The sequence below is a fragment of the Meles meles genome, chromosome 3 (genome assembly GCF_922984935.1).
Source record: "Meles meles chromosome 3, mMelMel3.1 paternal haplotype, whole genome shotgun sequence".
Lineage (NCBI taxonomy): Eukaryota > Metazoa > Chordata > Mammalia > Carnivora > Mustelidae > Meles > Meles meles.
In genome coordinates, this window is record NC_060068.1 from 4,046,305 (window position 1) to 4,065,768 (window position 19,464).

At 59.4% G+C, this 19,464-nt stretch overlaps 1 protein-coding gene across 1 annotated transcript in view; it reads left to right on the forward strand.

Annotated features, from left to right (window-relative positions):
• Positions 1–666: 666 nt before the first annotated feature.
• The window catches only part of WNT3A (Wnt family member 3A), a 41,226-nt gene continuing 22,428 nt past the window's right edge, over positions 667–19,464 (forward strand). Inside the window, exons 1-2 of the mRNA XM_046000204.1 lie at positions 667–737; positions 14,246–14,487. Coding sequence (XP_045856160.1) covers positions 667–737; positions 14,246–14,487 — 313 coding nt within the window. The remainder of the gene's footprint in view (positions 738–14,245; positions 14,488–19,464) is intronic.

Here is a 19,464-nt window from a genome sequence, read left to right on the forward strand (position 1 = left end):
GGAAGAAAGGGAGAGCAGCCCCGCCGCGGTGCGAGCAAGAGAACGAGCGCAGGACAGAGCAGCCGCGGGAGCGAGAGCGGGACATTGCGTCCCACCGCGAGCGCAGGGCGCGCGGGGTTCCACACCGCCGCGCGGCCCAGGAGTTCGGGGCAGCGCGGCCCTGGACCTCGGAGGGAGCGCCTGAGGACCACGCTGCCCCGAGCCGCCCCCCCCGCCCCAGCCGCCGGAGCAGCAGCCCATCTGGCACAGCACGGCCCTTGGAGCGGGCGCATCCTTGCGCACCCAGTGCGCCCGGCAGCCACGGGAGGGGCCAGCGCCGCCGCCGCCGCCGCCGCCGCCGCCTCCCTAGCTCCAGGGCCCCGCCCGCCCCCGGCCCGCCCCGCCCCGGCCCGGCCCTGGCCCCAGCCCCGGCGGGCGCCCCCCGCGGCGCTGCCCCGCCCCGCCGGCCCGCGCCGCCCCGGGCCCCGGCCCGCCGCCCCGCCGCCAGCCCACCTGGCGCAGCGCCGCCCTCGGAGCCCGCGCACCGGCGCACACCCGCGCTCCCCGCGCACCTCGCGGCTGCAGGAGGGCCCAGCGCCGCCGCCTGCCCACTCCCAGGGCCCGGCCCGCCCCGGCGCCCGTGCTCTCGGGGCGGACTCCCGGCCCTCCGCTCTCTCTCGCCCGGAGATGGCCCTGCTCGGATACTTCTTATTCCTCTACGGCCTGGAGCAGGCACTGGGCAGCTACCCGATCTGGTGGTGAGTCTCCCTCGCGTTCGCCTTGGTCTCGCTCCGAGATGCCGCCAGCCGCCGTCCCCTCGGGCAGGGCCCCACGGTGGCCCGGAGCCCGCGCCCTGCCCCTTCGGCTCCGGGGGCGCCGGCGGGCTGTTTTCCTTGGGCCACTTTCGACCTGTTGGGGCCAGGGCTGGGACGCGGGTGTCGGAGCTTCCGGGGACATTGGTGTCCCAGGCCTAGAGTGTCCCCCGGCGTCTGAAGGGGCGCAGCGGCTGGGGAGAGGTGGGAACACGGTCCGCACAGATGGCACCAAGGGCTGGGGTGCCTGCGGCCAAAGGACGCGGGGAGGGCCAGCGGGTGCAGCTCGGGGGAGAGGGAGACGTTCCTTGAGTACAGTGTGTTACGCACACGCACACCTTAAAACAAAGTCGGTGAGACAAGACTGAACAGCTTGGGGCAGCTCAGTTACGTAAGGACAGCGGGACCCGCCGCCCCAAGTCCCTGCCGCCTCTCGGGCTGACTCCGTGTGAGTGGGTGTCGGGGGAGCCCTCTCCGCGGCCCCTCTCTGCAGCGGGAGGCAAAGGGGGGCTGCCGCGGAACAGAGACAAGGCATCCAGTTGGAAGGCTCTTGGGTGAGGCCCACGTTTGAGAAGACTGGGGGCTGCCTCCTCCCCCCCAGAGGAGGCCCGGTTCAGTGAGACCCTTGGAAATCTGACGATGGGAACGCAGATAAACCGAAGAGAGGGGCCCGCGGGGCCACTACACAAATATCGGGGGGCTGGGAGAATGAGGGGCAGTGAGAGTTACCCTCCCTTGGGTATCTAATGTGGCCGAGCCCCCACCGGCGAAGGTCACCCAGCTGAGGGACGGGGAAGCATGGGAGGCGGTGTGTGGGGTTGCGCTCTGAGAAGCCCACGATCTGACCAACACAGTCGGGGGGATGCGGCCAGAAGACCGGAGTTGGAGAGCAGCCTCCCCATACACATGCTTGCGGGCGCGCGCGCGCGTACACGCACACACAGGAACCTTCTCCGACGGCTTGCCCGGAATCATAATAATTACGCGGAGGGGAAGCGGGGGGAACCGAGCGAGCTGAAGTACATCTAATCCGATAATAATTTTTCTCGTCGGCATGGTTCAGGAGCATGGGCGCCCGGGTGGGTACGCAGGTCCAGGCGCAGCCAGGCGGGGCGGGGTGGAAGGGGAGGCCGGGGCTGGTCCAGGGACCTGGAGAGGCAGTTGGGCCGCACCTCGGGGACACCGGCCGCCCCGACCGGCGCGCGCCGCACCTGCAGCGCCCTGTCGCCTTGGGGCGCGGGCAGGGCGGCAATACCTTCGGCCGCGAGGACACCGACGCCCGCCCGGCCGGCCGCGGGGAGCCCGGGGACATGTCCGAGGGAGCGCAGCGGCCACCGACTTCCGCGCAGGCTTCTAATTAGAACCCGCCGCTGCAGCGCTCCGGGGGCGCAAGAGGAAGCTCCCTTCGCCCCCGCACTGCTCCCGAAAGGAAGGGTCCTGCCACCACCCTCCTGGCTACCCTAGACCTCGGGATCTCTGTCCTGTTGGCCTTGAGGCTCCCTGGCCTTGACCTCCCCCGACACACACAGGTATGCACCTGGGCCACTTGTGTCCGTGTGAATGGACCCGCACATGCTCCGAGGTAACCCCTCATTTTCCAGGTCCGTTGGGAAGGGCCCTTCGACTCTGCAATCCACTCAAGCAAGAGTCTAGAGCAGTCCCTTGGCCCCATGGAGAAGGGGTGCCATGGAACCCCCACTCAGTGATTCTGTTTCCTGAGGGAAGGTTGTCTAGCAGACAGGAACTCAGGGCCCCCTGGGGAGGGCGGTTTGCCCTCCTCGGAGCCCGCAGACCAGCTGGATAGGGAAAGGAGCCATGTCCCCACGCCTCAAGCATGCAGAGTACACAGGAGGGCTCACAGAGAAGCCTACCTGTTTCCTAGCAGGGGAAGGCCTCTCCATCCTCACGCCCTACCTGGCGGAGCCTCCCACCGCTGCTCCTCCTTCCACTGCCCTCCCTTCCCCCCTTGGGGCCAGGGACCCTCTCTTTATAACTTCTCACCTTCACGCCCAGCCTCCCTAATTGGCTGTTCTGTTTCATCCTCCCTCCCGCAGCTGGGGGGGGGCTTCTCCCCACACCTTGCATATAAAAGTGAAAGTAACGGGGGCCTTCTCACCTGCGGGAGTGCCGCAGGCAACAGGGAGGAAACAGCCCAAATCGGGAGTAATTAGGCTCTTGAAGTTGGTGTGTCTCCCAGTGGGAGGGGGGAAGGGGGAGGGGCTGGCGCTGCTGGCAGCTGCCCGGCGGGAATTCCAAGGGCCACCCGCTCCCCACTCCCCCATGCCTACAGAAACGTCCCTCGCCCTGCCAGGGCAGGTCCCAGCCAAGCCTCAGAGAGACGTACACACAGTCCCAAGACCCCTGTGTAGACAGTGAAACTTGGGGGCCCCTCCTGCAGCAGATGAGAGGGTCCCCAGAGAAGGGACCCGGGAGGCCACAGATAGGCATGCAGTGGGTCCCTCCCCTGTCCCCCAGGAAGGCAGGCCTTGCAGGAAGGCCCCTGGGAACACAGGATGGCAGCAGGGTCAAGGGGACACACCGAGCACTGGGAACAGAACCCGGTAGGCTCCAGGGCTCCTGTGGCATGTTCTGAGCCCCTCCTCCTGTGTCTGAGTCTGGACCAGACTAGGGCACCTAGTAGTAACCCTGGGCCTTGCCTAGGCCCTGCAGGCCAAGCTGGCTTCTGTCCTGCTCACCCCGCTTCGCTCCCCACCACCCAAGAGCTCTGCCCCATTCCCACCTTTTCCTGCCCATTCTGGCCCTCCGCCCCACACCCTCACTGCTCTGGACTTACAGCTGCCTGCCCCCTTGACAGTCGCAGCTGGACCCCAGGCTCCCCAGCACAGAGTGCAGATGTTCCCTGGGCTGGCCCAAGACCTACCCCTGCGAGGTCACCCCAGGTCAGATCCGCAGGCTGGGCCGTGCTCCCCATGCTTTGCTCCCTGTTCTTGCCCTCCCCACCACCTTCTGCACAGGTCCTCACTAGCAGAGGACTCCCAGCTAAGAGACAAGGCCTGGCCCCGGGCCCTACTAGCACCCACCTCCCAGAACCTCCTCTCTGCGTGGCCCTCCCCCACACCGTGACACCCCTCTATCCCCCACTGTTTGTGGGGTGCAGGTGCACCTCGAGTTCACGGGGTGGGGGTGTGCCCTTGTGGCTCCAGCCCCAAGGGGGCGAGGGAGAAGGGAGAGCTGCTGGGGTGAGGACTTACCTGTGTCAGGTGACTCTGACCTGAGGCCTGATCTTCTCAGAGAGCAGGGGCCCATGCATGAGACTCCCCAACCCACCCCCGCCCAGCTGCCCTGCCCTCAGTGAGTCTGCACCCCTATGCCCCTCCTCAGGGCAGCCCTGCTCCCTCTGCCTGGCTGTCTGTGTCTGTCTGTCCCCATGTCTCTGTCTCCCTGTGTCTCTCTGCAGCCCAGAGGCTGGTGGGGACGGCAGTTGGGTCACGGGACCAGAGGACTCCAGACTGCATATGACCCTTCTGTTGCTGGCGGAGCTCCAGGTGGTGGCAGCCACATCCCCCCACAGAGCCACCCATGGCCACCCTTGTATCAGGGACATGGTCAGAACACCGGCTTCCCAGAATCACCAGGCAGGCAGGCTTCATCTTCGTCCCTCCAGAGCACAGCGCACCTGTCTCCCCCACCCCTCCGGGTCCCCTTGGCCTGGCTGCCCACACTCTCAAGACCGTGTCTCCCAGCCCCCGTGGTCCCTGCTTCTCACTGGACTCGTTCATTCATAAGATGATTTTCTGCAGCATCTGCACAACCCTGCTAGAGTCCTTTGTGGCAGGTGGGAGGACCAGGCAGCTAACACAATCAGGGAGGAAACAGTCTCCCTTAGCAAAGGGCTGTAAGGCCACACTTCCCATGGTGGGTCCTGTGTGCAGACTAGGCCTGCATGGCGGCAGGCACCCTGTCCCCGTCCCAGCATAGGAAAGCAGAGCCTGGAAACCACACTGGCCATGAAAGTCCCAGTCACACTGGACATGGCCCCGAGCCAGAGCCATCCTGGGACCGTTGTCCATGAAGAAATAGGAACAGAAGCGGAAGACAGGGGGACGCTTGGGTGTGACGTGGTGTCTGTGTTTTGTCATGCAACCTCTTTACATACTTTATCATACTGGATTGGGAATTTATAAACCCTAAAACTCGTGTTGTGAGGTCAAGACATACCTTTACATCAGCCAGCTGGCCTGAGCAAGGACCTCCCCGCGGATCACCATCCCTTCATGGGCTGGCCACATGGAGAGTTTGCATTTGCCCCTTGTAAGCTCAGTAGAAGGACCAAGAAGACTCAGGAGGCAGATGTGGGCTCTGGGTCTGCTTCCTGGGGGTGACAGGAAGCCCACATGGTGATGAGAGGTGGTGAGTAGCCCGTCATGGCCAGGGACAGGAGCGGAGCCCCAAGAAGGCACAGGCTGCGGAGGTCCCAGGCTCTGACCCTCCCTTTGCAGAGCCAAGAGGAGGCTGGTGCCTACATCCCATGAGGGGTCCGTCCTGCTCCTGGTCCCCCTGTCAGAACTGCAGCTGCTCAGCGAGACCCTGCCCCCAGTGAAGGAATGAGTGAGGAAGGAGTGAGTGAGGAATGAATGATGGCGTCTCTCCTGTGAAACACAGAGCCTGGCGGGAGGGGCAGGAGGACACAACGGAGCGTGCCTGCTCCCCGGGCTGAGCTCCTCGTCCCCGCAGCACACGGGGCAGCAGGGCCTTGGTCTCCCTCCCGGCCTCCCCAGCTGACACCCTGGAGGTGTCTCGCGCTTTGGCGCGTCCACATTCCTTCCCCAACGAAACGTGCCGCTGCCGCCCAGGGAAGCGGGCAAATGCATGGCCGCGGGCACGGGAGCCTCTGCCCACCTGCCAGGACTCGCTTGAAGTATGTGTCAGTAATCCCAGCTCAGCCAGCGGGGCAGCACGGGTGTAAGGGGGCCGTGTGGGGGTGGGGTGGGGGGCCAGCACGTGCCCTCTGGGGCCCAGGGTGCACCAGATCCCAGGAGGGTTCTTCCAGGCCGCCGGGGGCAGGAGCCTGGAGGCCCGGACCCTCCCCGTGGGCCCCCCATCAGAGGCTGGAGAGAGAAAGAGCCCCGGGAGGGTGGGGGGCAGGCAGGTCAGCACCCTTGCTGGAGCCCTTGGCCCCCATCCGGAAGGACAGAGCCCACCCACCCTGCTGGGCAGCCCTCCACACACAGAACCACCAGCCAGCCCCACCGGAGCCCCATGTCTCTGAGAGACCTCAGACCTTGTCCTCGAGGGGGACCAGCCCGGGTCCTCCTCTGCCAAGACCCCTGAGGGGGGTGGGCCCTGACCTCCCTGCTCCCCTGGGGCCCGCGTGCAGCTCTGTGCCCACTCTGTGTCCCTGAAGGACGAGACGGGGATCTTGCCGCATGGGTGCAGCACCTCGAGTAAGAGGACACACAGGAAGAGGGGCAAGCTTCTGTGGGGCCTAGAGCAGGCAGCTGGCAGGGCTGTGGGTGCCAGGCGCTAAGTGGAGCAGGCCCACGGCCCAGCCCCCTGCCCACCTGCCCCTGCCAGCCAAGGTGCCACCCACAGACCCCCTCTCCCTGTGAGAACGGCTGAGGTTGCCCTGGTGCGGCCACGGGGAAGGCAGAGCGGTGCCCACAGCCCACGAGAGCCCCACACCTGCTGAGATTTGCTGCCACGGAAACCGAGCAAGTTCCACAGACACCTAAGAGCCGGCCGCCCTGTTGAGACCTGGGGGAACAGTGCCCAGGTGTCCCCTCCGTCTGCCGCTCTGTGCCCAGAAGCCAGGCCAGAGGGCTACCCCCAGCCCCCCGCCGCACAGTCATGGCGAAGCCCCGGCAGTGATGACGACCAGCCTGGGTCCTGGGCACCTCCTTCCCCTGCGTGTTTCGGCCGGCACCTCCGCTCCACCTTGAGTGAGACGGCCTGGCACTGTGCCCGGCCTTCCGCCTGCAGGGTGCTCCCGGGGAGGGAGAAAACCATTAGAGCCAGCGGGCGGCGGGTGTGGCTCACGTGGACGCAGCCACAGGCTGGGACTGGAGTCGGGGCCACTCTCCGGGCTGTGGATGTGCGTGCTCCGGGTGGAAGGTGATGGCCTGCCTCCTGCACACGTATCCTGGGGTGACAGCTGTGCCCTGCACAGAGGTCGTATCCTGCCTGCCTCGCCTCCCGGCTGCACATGGTCAGCATGTTGGGCCTCCTCCCAGGCCCCAGGCGAGACCACAGCCCCTGCTCCGGGATGTGGGCCCCCCTGCCGTGTGGACTCTTGGGTCTCTCTGGACTGGGACTCTGGGGCTGGGGCTCAGAGGGTGACAGGGGCCATGTCTGGAGGGTTAGGGTGCTCTGGGCTTGGGGGGTGCCCGGCGAGGCGTCCAGCCCGACGTGGGCGGAGGGTGCCAGTGCAAGCGTTTTCTGGGACAGCACCCTGCTCTGCGGAGAAGTGCCCTGGATTCCTCACCGGCTGAGTCATCGCGCCAGGTGCAGGGTTAGGAAGTGGGTGCAGCAAGGGTGGGGCGGGCCTGCTCCCCCAGACCCGTAGGACCCCCGCCTTGGGGACTACAGGTCCCTGCCATGCTCTCCCTGCAGCCATCGAGAAGGGTCAGACCTCACCGTGACCCAGGCAGATGGATGATGGCTACAAGCCCCAGTCCCACGTCCCCTTGAGGGAGTGGCCCGAAGCCAGGGCCTCCCGTCCCTTTCTGGGACCGTGGGACACCTGGGAAGCCTGTGAGGCAGGGGGGCGCTGGAGGGACTGACCCGAAGCTCAGTGTGGGCTCCCGAGGCTTTGTGAGGCCTCGTCTGTGCTGGGACACCCTCCAACGGCCCCCTGCTGGTATAAGGCAGGAGGCTCTGCACCGCCTCCATGGGGCCTGGGAGCAAGCAGCCCCTGTGCAGCGTCACCCTTCCGGCCACCTCTGGAGGGACTCTGGGGGTGTCAGTGGGGTCATGGGACACAAAGGGCCCTAACGCAGCCGGCCGGGGCAGGCGCAGGCCGCCACTCACACTGACCCCCAAGACCCATCGGCAATGGACCTGGGGCTGTATGGGGCCCAGGAGACTTGTGGGGCTTGGGGTTGCTGGTGCTGGCCACAGGACACACCAGGGACTTCTCACAGACCCACGTTCATGGCCCCAGACTTGCATACGGCAGCCTGACCCTCACAGCGACAGTGTTAGGAGGGGGTCCCACAACAGGAGTGGTATCCCTAGAAGGAGAACAAGACCCCTGCTCTATGAACAATGAGAACGCCAGCCGGGTGTCCTCGCCTGAGCCCAGATGCCCGGTCCAGGAAGTCCCAGGGCTCGGTCCACAAGGCCATGTGGGTTGGAGCAAGTCAGGGAGGGGCCAGCTAAGCCCACGGCCACACAGGTGACACGGCGGGGCAGGGTGGGGAAGCTGGCAGTGGTTGATTGTAGGCAGAGGCAGGAGCCTAGATGGGGAAGCCGCCAGCTGCACAAGGGATAGGCTGAAGACTGGGGAGGGGAATGGTGGGGGGACACGGCATGGGGACAAGAGGGCGGGGGGGGCGGTTGGGAGGCACGGCACAAGGAGGGCGGGCAGGAGAGGGATGGCGGGCAGCGGAGGGGTGGGATGGGGTTGGGGGGGCAGCGCCAGAAGGAGTGGCAGTGGGGGGCGGGGCCTCGGGTTGGGGTGGGAGGCAGGGGAGGAGTGGTGGGTGCAGGCGGGGGTTCAGCACCCTAGCGCAGGAGGAGCACAGGAGGGGGGCACAGAGGCCGCAGCGGCGGGGCCGTGGGGTCAGGGGCCCGACACTGAGTCCAGCAGGAAGGCCCATCCCCGGGGCAGCGGCCAGAAGGGCCGGTAGTGGCAGGCATAGGGTCTGGGCTGCCTGACCAGTGGCCGTGGTGGACGGCTTCCAGGGGCTCATGCCCACCGCGGGCTGTGCTCGCACGTCTGGGCAGCTCAGGCCCAGCACGCCCCCACGTCTCTGACTTGTGCGCCCAGCACAGGTCGTGCTAGGAAGGCACACGTGTGGTAGGGTGATAGGCCTCGGCGATCCGGATTCCAGTCTGTAAGCGTGTCCTGTCATCCCGGACAGTCCCAGGGAGACTGGCAGAGTCCAGGCCAGGTGGGGGCCTCCCTCCCAGGGTTCAGCACCATGTGTCCCCTCCTGGAAGGTCCTGAGCAGGCTTGGCGCTCTGGGGGCCCCCGGGACAGGAAGAGACCGCCTTTTTTGGCACCCCAGGGGCAGCAGCTAGAGCAATGGCGACCAAGGGCACAGTCACCCGCAGAAGGCAGAGAGCCCGTGTCTTGGGGCACGGCTGGGACCCTGTGTAGCCATGGTGTGCCCTCCCTCCTTGGCTCTTTGCTGCATATCTGTGTTGGTCCCATTGCCTCCAATGGTTCTGCTTGGCCAGGGAAGTCTTATCCACTCTCCACCTGTCCCCAGCCTGTGAGGCTCACATTATAGGGTGGTACCTGCTGTAGGCCAGGGACTGTCCCTGTGGTGATGTCCTTTCCTCCGGCACACGACTCTGGAGCCCAGATAGCACTCAGGACACAGGGGCAATGGCACCCCTCCCCTCCTCCCTGCCTCCAGTCCCTGGCAAGACCCGTGGATGGGCCTGCGCCTCACCATCCCCCAGAGGTGGCCCCGGCAGCCGCAGCCCTTCTGCTTGGAGCCCCTCCCTGCCATCCCGTCCTGCCCCTGGCCTCACCCCAAGGGCCCCCACTTGCTCCCAGAGGGCTGTGGGAGGAGGGAGCTGCAGACTGTGGTTTTCCCAGTGCTGGCGGGCCAGAGTATCAACCTGCTGTTTAGGAGTTTGGGTCCTAGGGGTGGGGGAATAGTGTACCGTTTGGATTTTGCCCGGCTTTGTTGACACGTGACAGCACGTGAAGGTGCACGTCGTGACGACCTGATACGTGTATGTTATCCGTGATCCCCACAGTAAGGCTGGTGAGCACCAGCTTGACTTTTTGTGTGATTTTTCTTTATTGGCTCCGTTGTGCCTTTGAGGCCAAGCCACAGCCAGTGTCCCGACCAGCCCCCTCAACGTCTTCTGGCCCACAACACTGGCCCCCTAGCCTCAGGCAGGGTCTGCAGCATCCAGGCCCCCTTGGGTCCCCGGGGAAACGTCTCTCCGAAGCCACTCATGGGGGGGGGGGTCAGGCATTGGGCCGGAGTGGGTGTGAGAAGAGCCCAGCCAGGGTTGGTGGGGACAGGAACAGCTGGGGCAGCCTGGCTGCTGGCTCCAGGAGGTGGGGTGGTGGCAAGCTGGGGCCTGCCCAGGAGGAGGGCCTGCCAGGTGGAGGTGCTGGGGGGTGGGGCACACAGAAGCTGACTCAGCACGGGGAACAGGGGCTGGGAGCCTGGAAGTCCCCGCCTGGTGGATGGCTGGGGCCACGAAGGAAACTAGCCTGCTCTTCCCTGCTCTGACCTGGACCCTGAGGGCTCCCCCGCCAGCCAGGCTCTGCGCTCTCTGCTGCAGGTGTGGGGCTCTAGGGCTCACCTGCTCCCCTGCCAGCCCCCACCCAGGACAAGTCTGGAGCCAGGGAGCAAGCCCCTCTGCACTGACATGTGATCTTTCTTTGCCATCCCTTCGAGTCTCCAAGTCAACAAGCACCTTCAGCCAAGAGAGAAATGATCAAATGCGTGGACTTCCTTCTGGGTCAGTTCTCCGTCCCCTCAGGCGTGGAGCGGGGCTGAGACAAGAGGAGGGAGGCATGAAGGGAGCCCCCCCAGGAGCCAGGCCCCCGGGAAGCCATGACAAGAGACCCTCCCCCCAACCCTGCGCCATCCCAGAATGTCCTGCTGCCAGACACGGGGCCCGGCCAGGAACACCCGTGGGCCCACCTCTAATTGCCTGGTCGTCCCACAGCCAACCTCCCACCCTTGCATCTCCCAGTCTCACGTCCCTGAGCACGCGGGCTGGCTCATCCGGAAAAAAAGTTCCACGTTGCGGGAAGTCATGTCCCGTGTGACCCCAATGAGGCCTCTTGGCTCACAGAGCGGAGGAACCCAAGCAGCCCAGGGAAGGCTCACGGGAGTGACCCAGCTCATACTCCCATGCAAACTGGAACCGTTGGCCCCCAGCCTCGCCCCACCAGCCATCCCCCAAAGCCCCTGTCCCGGGGCTCCTGGATGCTCGAAGTTGCATCGGCCTGGCCCCATGGTCACCTCCCTGGCCTTGTGTGGCCTCCAGGACCGGCCATGGCAGCCCTGCCTCTGTCGGAGGCAGAAAGGAGCATGGCGAGTGACCAGCCAGGCCACCTGGAGGGAGGCAGGCATGGACTCTCATCTGGAAAGGCCATAGAAGCTGCGGAAGGATCCCGAACCCCACCACCTCCAGCCCCTGCCCAGTGCTGGCCCTCACTAGGCCACCCAGCTAGCGCTTCTCGGGGACCCTCCCCCTGGGTCCCTGCATTCATTAGAGGGGTGTCGCTCCAACTGCTCCTGCCACCTGTTCCAGGTCACAGCTGGTCATGCAGTGTGGGGATGGGGTGTGCTGCCTGGGTCCGTGTGTGCCCCTAGAGCACTGGGCCAGGAGTCCTCAGCTTTGGTCTGGGCTGGGTGGATGTCTGAGGTGGGGCTAGCAGGGCTCAGTTCCAGGGAGACCTCCTGGGGGAGGCAGATGACTGGTGGTGGCCTGGTACGGACAGAGCCTTCCACACGTGGCCCATGCATCAGGCCATGGTTCCTGGGGCCGTGACAGGGGCAGCTTGGGGGGTTCAGGCCTTTCACCTGGCAGGGCGCTCTGGACATTCTGAAGGACAGTGGGGTGGGGGGTTGCTCTGTGTGTACAGGCTCTCTGCAGGACCTCCAGCCAGAGTCACAGCAGGTCCCACAGAGTTGATGCAGCCAGTCGCCCCCCACACTGTCCCACTGCCTCCCCAGACCCCTCTGCCCCCTCCCTGTGCTCCAGCCCAGGGGGCCCATCTGCTCAACCCGGATGTCTCACTTCAGCCCACTGGCCCCCAAGGTTAGAGAACCCTGATATGGGCCTGCACTCCTGCTACCTCCCCGCCCACGCGTAGCCCATGGCCCCGGCTTCCCTCCCATCCTGCCACCCTCCTGCTCTGCTGGTCCATGGAGAAGCACGGGGATCCCCACGGGGGCAGCCCCTGTGGTCTCCACTCAGAGTTGTCCCTGTAGGGCAGGGGAGGGGAACAAGGCCCAGACCACAGGACCCTTTGTAGAGAAGTGAGGCCCCACCGGTGGGTGAGGTGGGGACCTGGTCTTTCTGGAAAGTGTGGCAGTCACAGGTCAGTGGAGCAGGTGTGGAGGAAACGTGGGGAGCATCGGTCTGGCCTGGCACCCAGCACTCATCAGGGTCTGCAAGTAGGAAAGGAATCAGCCAGGGAACAACCCCGTAAAGGAGGAACCAGCCCCACAACAAGGCCACGCCAGGGACACACACTCGCTCAGGAGCGGGGAGGCCTCCGGTGTGCGACATGAGGTCAGGTCTGGCTGGGGCGGCTCATCAAGGCACAGGAGTGCGGACAGGTGGGACCCATGGGGACCGCTCAGAGGGCTGGGGTCTTAGATACTGGGGCTTGTGTGGGAGAGACCCACGATGTCAGGAGCATGGTCTGAGGGCGTGAATGATCAGGCACACGGGCCCACTGCCTCCAGGAAGGCGGCCTGACTCACACACCTGGCTGCAAGTTGCGGTGTAGTCCTGGGGAAAGACAGGCTTTAATTCTTAAGAGATGTTCTTGAGCAGGAGGAGGGGAAGGCGAGGAGACGGTGGACGTGGTGGCATGCCCAGGAATGTGGGGAACCACACGTCGTCGGGGGGTTTGGCCAGGAGAGCATGCACAGAGGGGGGACCGCCCACGCCCCAGCTGGCATCTGCAGCAAGGCAGAGCTGCTGCAGAGGGAAAGCCAGGAGGGTGACCTGCCCCCAGGGGCAGGGGGCTGCAGGAGGATGGGGGGACAAAGCCTGTGTCCGTGGAGGGACCGCTGATGGGGATGAAGGTGCAGGGAGGTGGGGCCGCGGCCCGGGGCCTGCAGGGTGTGCAGGGAAAGCCACCGGAGCCAGATTCTGGCAGGACAGCAATGAGGAAGCTCCAGGTGCTGCAGGGCTGGGCTGGGAGCCTCCAGGCAGTCTGGCCTGGAAGATTTGGGGGAAGGAGGGCGGAAGGATGATAGCATCTCCTTCCTCTGGACATCCAGAGGGTAGGCTGGTTTCTCTGACGGTGAATCCTCATGTCCGGCAGCTCTTACCACAGCTGGATGGAACTGGGTTAGACTCCGGGTAGGACTTACCTAAGGTCACCGTGGAAACACAGAGGCAGGGCTGCTGAAGAGCCCAGAAGCCTCTGTCCCTCCTTCTCTGTGGGGGCTTAACCTCCTAGGGCCACCAGAAGAACCTCTGGGGGTCCCGCAGAGGCTAACACCGCTGGCACAGACTCGGTTTCTCCCCACAAAGGAGACACAGGCCTTCCGCCTGCAGGCCACCAGGCCAAGTACCGACCATGCAGAGACCTTCGTCAGGGGCCCAGGGCCTGGGATGCTGCATACCCGGCAGCCGCAGTGGAGGAGACAGATGGGCTCCGCAGGCTGGAAGAGGAGAGCGCCAGGGAGACAGGTTACGGGTGGCACTGGACGGGGCATCCACAGGGACAGGACTTGGGGTCACATGGGGAGTGGGGGAGGTTGTCCACAGTGGCTGTAAATGAGATAACCTGGGAGGCGGGTGGGGGTGGTGGGGGTGTCCATGGGCAGTGGGATCCACCATTACCCAGGGGAGAGGGCGGGGGACATCCACAGGGGGCAGGATCCGGGGTCACCTGGGAGGCGGGCGGGGGGTCCACAGCGGAGGGACCCACCATCACCAGGGGAGCCGGCGGGAGTTACAGCTTGTCACCCGTCTGGTTGTGGAAGCTCCACAAAAGGACCGGGCGCCTCTTCCTTGAAGTCAAGGTGGAATTACATACAGTTAAATGGACAAGGTTTGGTCACTCCAGACACATAGACACGTGCGTGACTACCAGCCCCATGCATCACAGAGCGCTCCCATCACCCCGCCCTGCACGGCCCAGAGAACCTTCCACAGGGACCGGAAAGTCCTATTTCTAACCAGCCACCTCGGCAGCCGTGGCCTTGTTGGCTGATGGACTGAAAAACCAAATTTCTCTCTTCGGTTTGCCGTTCCACGTAATTTAAATGTCACAGGTGCATGCAGTTAGTGGGAGCCTCGACGGGAGATGTTCCCTCCCGCGCCTACCCCTCAGTCAGTCTCCAGCCTGAGCTCAGGAGGACCCTGCACCCTGGCTTCTGCCCCATCCATGGCCCCTGCACCTGCAACGCAGTCAGCGGGGGTTGGCGGAGGGAGGCGGGGGACACCAGCTGTCCACCCTTGCTCCTGTGGGTGCGGACATGGCTGGCGGCTGCCTGATCCCTGTGCTGTGGTCGTCCCCCGATGGGTTGGCTGCTGCCCGGGCCGTTGGGCCACGGTCACTCCCTCCGCCAAGCGGCCCCCCAACTGACCGGTCTCCTCCTCCCCAGGTCGCTGGCCGTCGGGCCGCAGTACTCGTCCCTGGGCACTCAGCCCATCCTGTGCGCCAGCATCCCTGGCCTGGTCCCCAAGCAGCTGCGCTTCTGCCGGAACTACGTGGAGATCATGCCCAGTGTGGCGGAGGGCGTGAAGATCAGCATCCGGGAGTGCCAGCACCAGTTCCGCGGCCGCCGCTGGAACTGCACCACTGTGGACAACAGCCTGGCCATCTTTGGCCCTGTGCTGGACAGAGGTATGTGGGTGCGCTCGCCGGCCTTCGGGGGCAGGTGGCAATCCCGGCATGGGTGCTGCAGGGGCCAGCAGTGCCCTTCAGGATCAGGGGCCGCTCTGCCAGGGGCCGCTCTGCCAGGGTCTGCGGAGCTGTATCCCCGACGCTCTGCCTGGGAACAGCATCACGGGGAGCTCCGCCAGCTACGCAGACCTCATTCTCTGGCCATCTCCCATGCTCACCCGTCCTGGGGGCTCCTGGAGCTGGGAATGCCGTAGTTTCATGGAAAGAGTCCTCCTGCATCCCCTTCCCCAGGAGAAATTGTGCCGTTCCAGGGGGACAGGCTTCCCACAGGAACCAGAACTTCAGGGCATCTTGAAGAGAAAATACAATTTGAAAAAAAAAAAAAAAAAAAAAAAAAAAACACGGGGTAGGGGAGGGTAGATGCACACCTCAGGAATTGTCCAGGGTGCTGGGGGCAGGGCTTTACTTTAGGAAGAGCTAGAAGGTGAGGGTTGGGCGTGGGTGAACTTGGGGTGAAGAGCAGATTTTCACCAAAGAGAGTGGTTTGCACAACGTCTGCAAATCAGAGGGCATCGGGGCCATGTGCCCAGCTGGTCCCCGCTTTCTCCCACTCAGTGGGAACACCTGAAGGTGGCCTCTGCAATATGGTGGCTGCGGAGGGAGAAAGGCTCGTTACTCTCAGCAGGATGGTTTCAGCGTTGGTCCACATGCTGCAGGTATCAGCTGCTCCTGCCTTCCCATGGGGGGAATAGTATTCCTCTGTGTAGACCCACTGCATTTTAAGATGCATTCATTCGTCGCTGACAGACATTTGGCTTATGTCCACCTTGTGGCTGCTGTGAACAGAGCTGCTGTGGACATTTTTGTACAAGTATCTGTTTGAATACCTGTTCTCAAACCTTTGGCATATATTCCTAGGAATGCAATTGTTCTGTGTAAGATCTGGGGAAAACACCACAGTTTTCCACAGGGGCTGCATCGTCTTACATTCCCACAAGCAATGCGTGAGGGTTCCAATTTCTCCACATCCTCACCACCGTGTAATTTCTGCCTGTTTCCTTATCCAGCCAGTGGGTATGAAGGGATATCTCATGGTTTTTATTCGTGTGTCCCTGGTGACTGATAATGGTGAGCATCTTTTCATGGGCTTGTTAGTCACCTGTATGTCTTCTTTGGAGAAACACCTATTCATATTCTTTGCCCAATTTTTTCTAAAGGATTTATTTATGCCTTTGAGAGAGAGTGCACATGGAGGGGAAAGGCAGAGGGAGAGAAAATCTTAAACAGACTTTACACTGAGCACAGACCCCAATTTGGGCTCAATCCCAGGACCCTGAAATCATGACCTGAGCCAAAACCTGGGCAATGGATGCCCAGATAACTCTGCTACCCAGGCACCCCTGTCCAGTTCTTAATTGGGATGCTTGTCTTTTTGTTGTTGAATTGTCAGAGCTCTTTATATGTTCTAGATGCTGCATTTTCTATCAAATCCATGATCTGCAAATAATTTCTCCCATTGTATAGGTGGTCTTTTCATTGTTGTGACAGTGTCCTAGAATGCACAAAAGTTTTAAATTTTGTTGGAGTCCAATTTATCTACTGAAACATCATATTAAAGTAAGCACTGCCTAATCTAAGGTTACAAAGACTTGAACCTATGTTTTCTTCTAAGAGTTTTATACTTTAATCTTTTACATTTAATCTTTGATTTATAGGGAATACATTTTTGTGTATGGTGTGAGGTCAGGGTCCAACTTTATTCTTTTGCATGTGGAAATCCAGTTATTTCAACACCATCTGTTGTTGAACAGATGATTTTTTCCCCATTGAATGGTCTTTGTGCCCCTGTCAAAAATCAACTGGCCATGGATGTGTGGATTTGTTTCTTGACTCAGTGCCAGTCATTGGTCTATATGACCATCATCTTGCTAATTCCACACTATTTTGATGACTCTATACTATGTTTTGAAGTCAGGAAGTGCCAATCAAATCCTCCATTCTGGGTTTCCTTTACAAGATTGTTTTGGTGATTTGGGACCCTTGTAATTCTGTATGAATTTTAGAATCAATTTCTCCATGTCTGTGAAAAGGGCTTTTGGGATTGTCGTGGGCATTACATTTATTTAATCTATGAACATGGGATGACTTTCTGTTTATTGAGGTCCTCCTTGGTTTCTTCCAGCAATGTTTTTGTAGTTTTCGGCATATAAGTCTTGTACTTCCCTCACTAATGCATTTCTAAGTATTTTTTTCTTTCTTGATGCTATTGTAAATGGAATTGTTCTCTTATTTTCCTTTTTGGACTATTCATTGCTACTATATAAAATACAAATAATTTTTGTTTTGATCCTGTATCCTTCAACTTTGTTTAATTTTGGGGTAGCTCTGAGAGGTTTTTTGTAGGTTTCTTTGGGTTTTCTATATAGAGGATCATGTCACCTATGAATGGTGACAGTTTTACTTCTTCCTGTCCAATTTGTATACCCTTGATATCTTCTTCTTGCCTGATTGTTCTGCTGCTTCCAGCACTATGTTAAGTAGCAGTGGTGAAAGAGGGCACCCTTGTCTTGTTCCTGATCCTAGGGAGAAATGTTTCAGTCTTTCACCATCAACTAAGTGGGTTGCTGTGTGTTTCCCAAAACTGCCTTTTATCAGGTTGAAGAAATTCATTTCTGTAACTCATCTGTTGAATTTTTGTATCCTGAAAGGATGTTGGATTATATCAAATGCTTTTTCTGCTCCAATTAAGAAGCCTATGTAGTTTTATTCCTTCATTCTCTTAACTTGATGTGTTATTATTGGTTGATTTTCCTACACTGAAGCACCCTTGCATTCTTGGGATAAATCCCCATTGGTCATGGTCAATAATCCCTTTAACATGCTGGAGGATTTGGTTTTCAAGCATTTTGTTGAGGATTTCTGCATCAATATTTACAAGGGACATTGGTCTGTAGTTCTCTTTCCCTGTTGAGTCTTTGTCTCACTTTGGTATCAGACAACATTGGCCTCAGAGAATGAGTTAGGAAATGTTTCTTGCTCTTCTCCTTTTTGTAAGAGCTTGAGAAGGATTGGTGTTGATTCTTCTTTAATTGTTTGGTAGGATCCACCAGTGAAGTTTTGGTTTCCTTGGAGGTTTTAAATTACCGGTTTGATCTCATTACTTGTTATAGGTCTGTTCAGATGTTCTATTTCTTCTTAAGTCAGTTCTGATATGTGTGTGCGTATGTGTGTGTGTGTGTAGGGATGTATCCATTTCATCTAGGTCAATGTTACATTTTGGAAGGATAGTTTTGCCAAATGTAGAATTCTTGGTTGAGAGTGTTTTCCTTCAGTACCCGGAATATACCATCCCACTGCCATCTGATTCTGGTTTCTGATGAGAAATTGTCTGTTAATCTCATGCAGAATTCTTTGTACATGACAAGTTGCCTCTCTCACTGCTTTAAAGATTCTCTTTTTCTCTGTCTTTTGAGAGTTAATTAAAATATGTCTCAGCGTGGATCTCTCTCTGTTTATCCAACTTGAAGTTTATTGAGCTTCCTGGAAATAATGATTCAAGTGCTTTATCAAATTTTAACCTTTTTGGCCATTATTTCTTCAACTATTCTTTCTGCCTCTCTCTCCTCTATTCTCTCCTGGGACACTTACCGTGTGGTGTTTGTTGCTACATTTGATGGTGCCCCACAGGTCTGTTCATTTTTCTTCATTCCTTTTTCTTTCTGCTACTCAGGCTGCATAATTGCAATTGAACTATCCTCAGGGTCACCAATTCTTTCTTCTGCTGCTCAGCTCTGCTGTTGAGAACCTTTAGCAAATATTTTGTTTCAGTTATCATACTTGTCAGCACCACAATTTCTATTTGGCTACTTTTTGTAATTTCTTTCTCTTTACTGATATTCTCTCTTTGTTGAGACTTTTTTCTCCTGGTTTCTTTTATCATTTTTGACCATAGTTAGGATAAGTGATTTAGTCTTTGTCTGGTACATCCAATATTTGTACTTCATTGGGATACTTTCTGTTAATTTCCTTCTTTTGTGAATGGCCTGTACTTCTTTGTGTCTTTGCATACCTTGTAATTTTTTGTTTTTGGGGTTTTTTTTTTTTTTAAAGATTTTATTTATTCATTTGACAGACAGAGTTCACAAGTAGACCGAGAGGCAGGCAGAGAGAGAAGAGGAAGCAGGCTCCCTGCTGAGCAGAGAGCCCGATGTAGTGATCGATCCTGGGATCATGACCCAAGCCGAAGGCAGAGGCTTTAACCCACTGAGCCACCCAGGTGCCCCACCTTGTAATTTTTTGTTGATATCTATGCCTTTTGATCATTATAAGATGGTCATGCAAGAAATCGAAATCTTTTCCCTCCTCAGAGTTTGGTGTGCTTACTGTGTGTGGTTGTTGCTTGTTTGTTTAGTGACTTGTCTTTAGCTTGTGATCAACGAGCGACTTGGCAAAAATTTCCTTAATGTCTTGGAGGGAGAAAAAAGGAAACAAAGGAAAGAAAGAAAACTCCTCTGGTCTTTGCAGATTGGCTGTGTCATGAAGTGAAGGCTTCCAGCATCAGCTAGTCTGCGCACAGCCCTGCCATAGCCCTCACTTCCTGCCTGCACTAGGCCTGAAGATCAGCTGTGGACGAAAGCTTACGGTGTCTCCTGAGCACGCTCTCTGCCCTTGGTGTGAACATGACTTTAACTCTCCTGGTACACACAGCAGCTTTTCAAATCCTTAACCCCCAAAGCAACTCTCCCCAACACTTTTCCCCAACATGGCCTCTATAATTTTTTGTCCCACCTGGCAGCACTTGCTTATTTGATTTTCAGTGTCACTTTCAGTTAGCCACTGTTCCATCCTGAGAGAGTTCTGAGGTAGGCATCAGTTTTTCCAGTCAAACAGACAATTTCTTGAGGAGCAACATTTACTCTGCTGCCTCTGGAACTATCCAACCATATGGGAAAAATGCACACTGACACCTCAAGACTT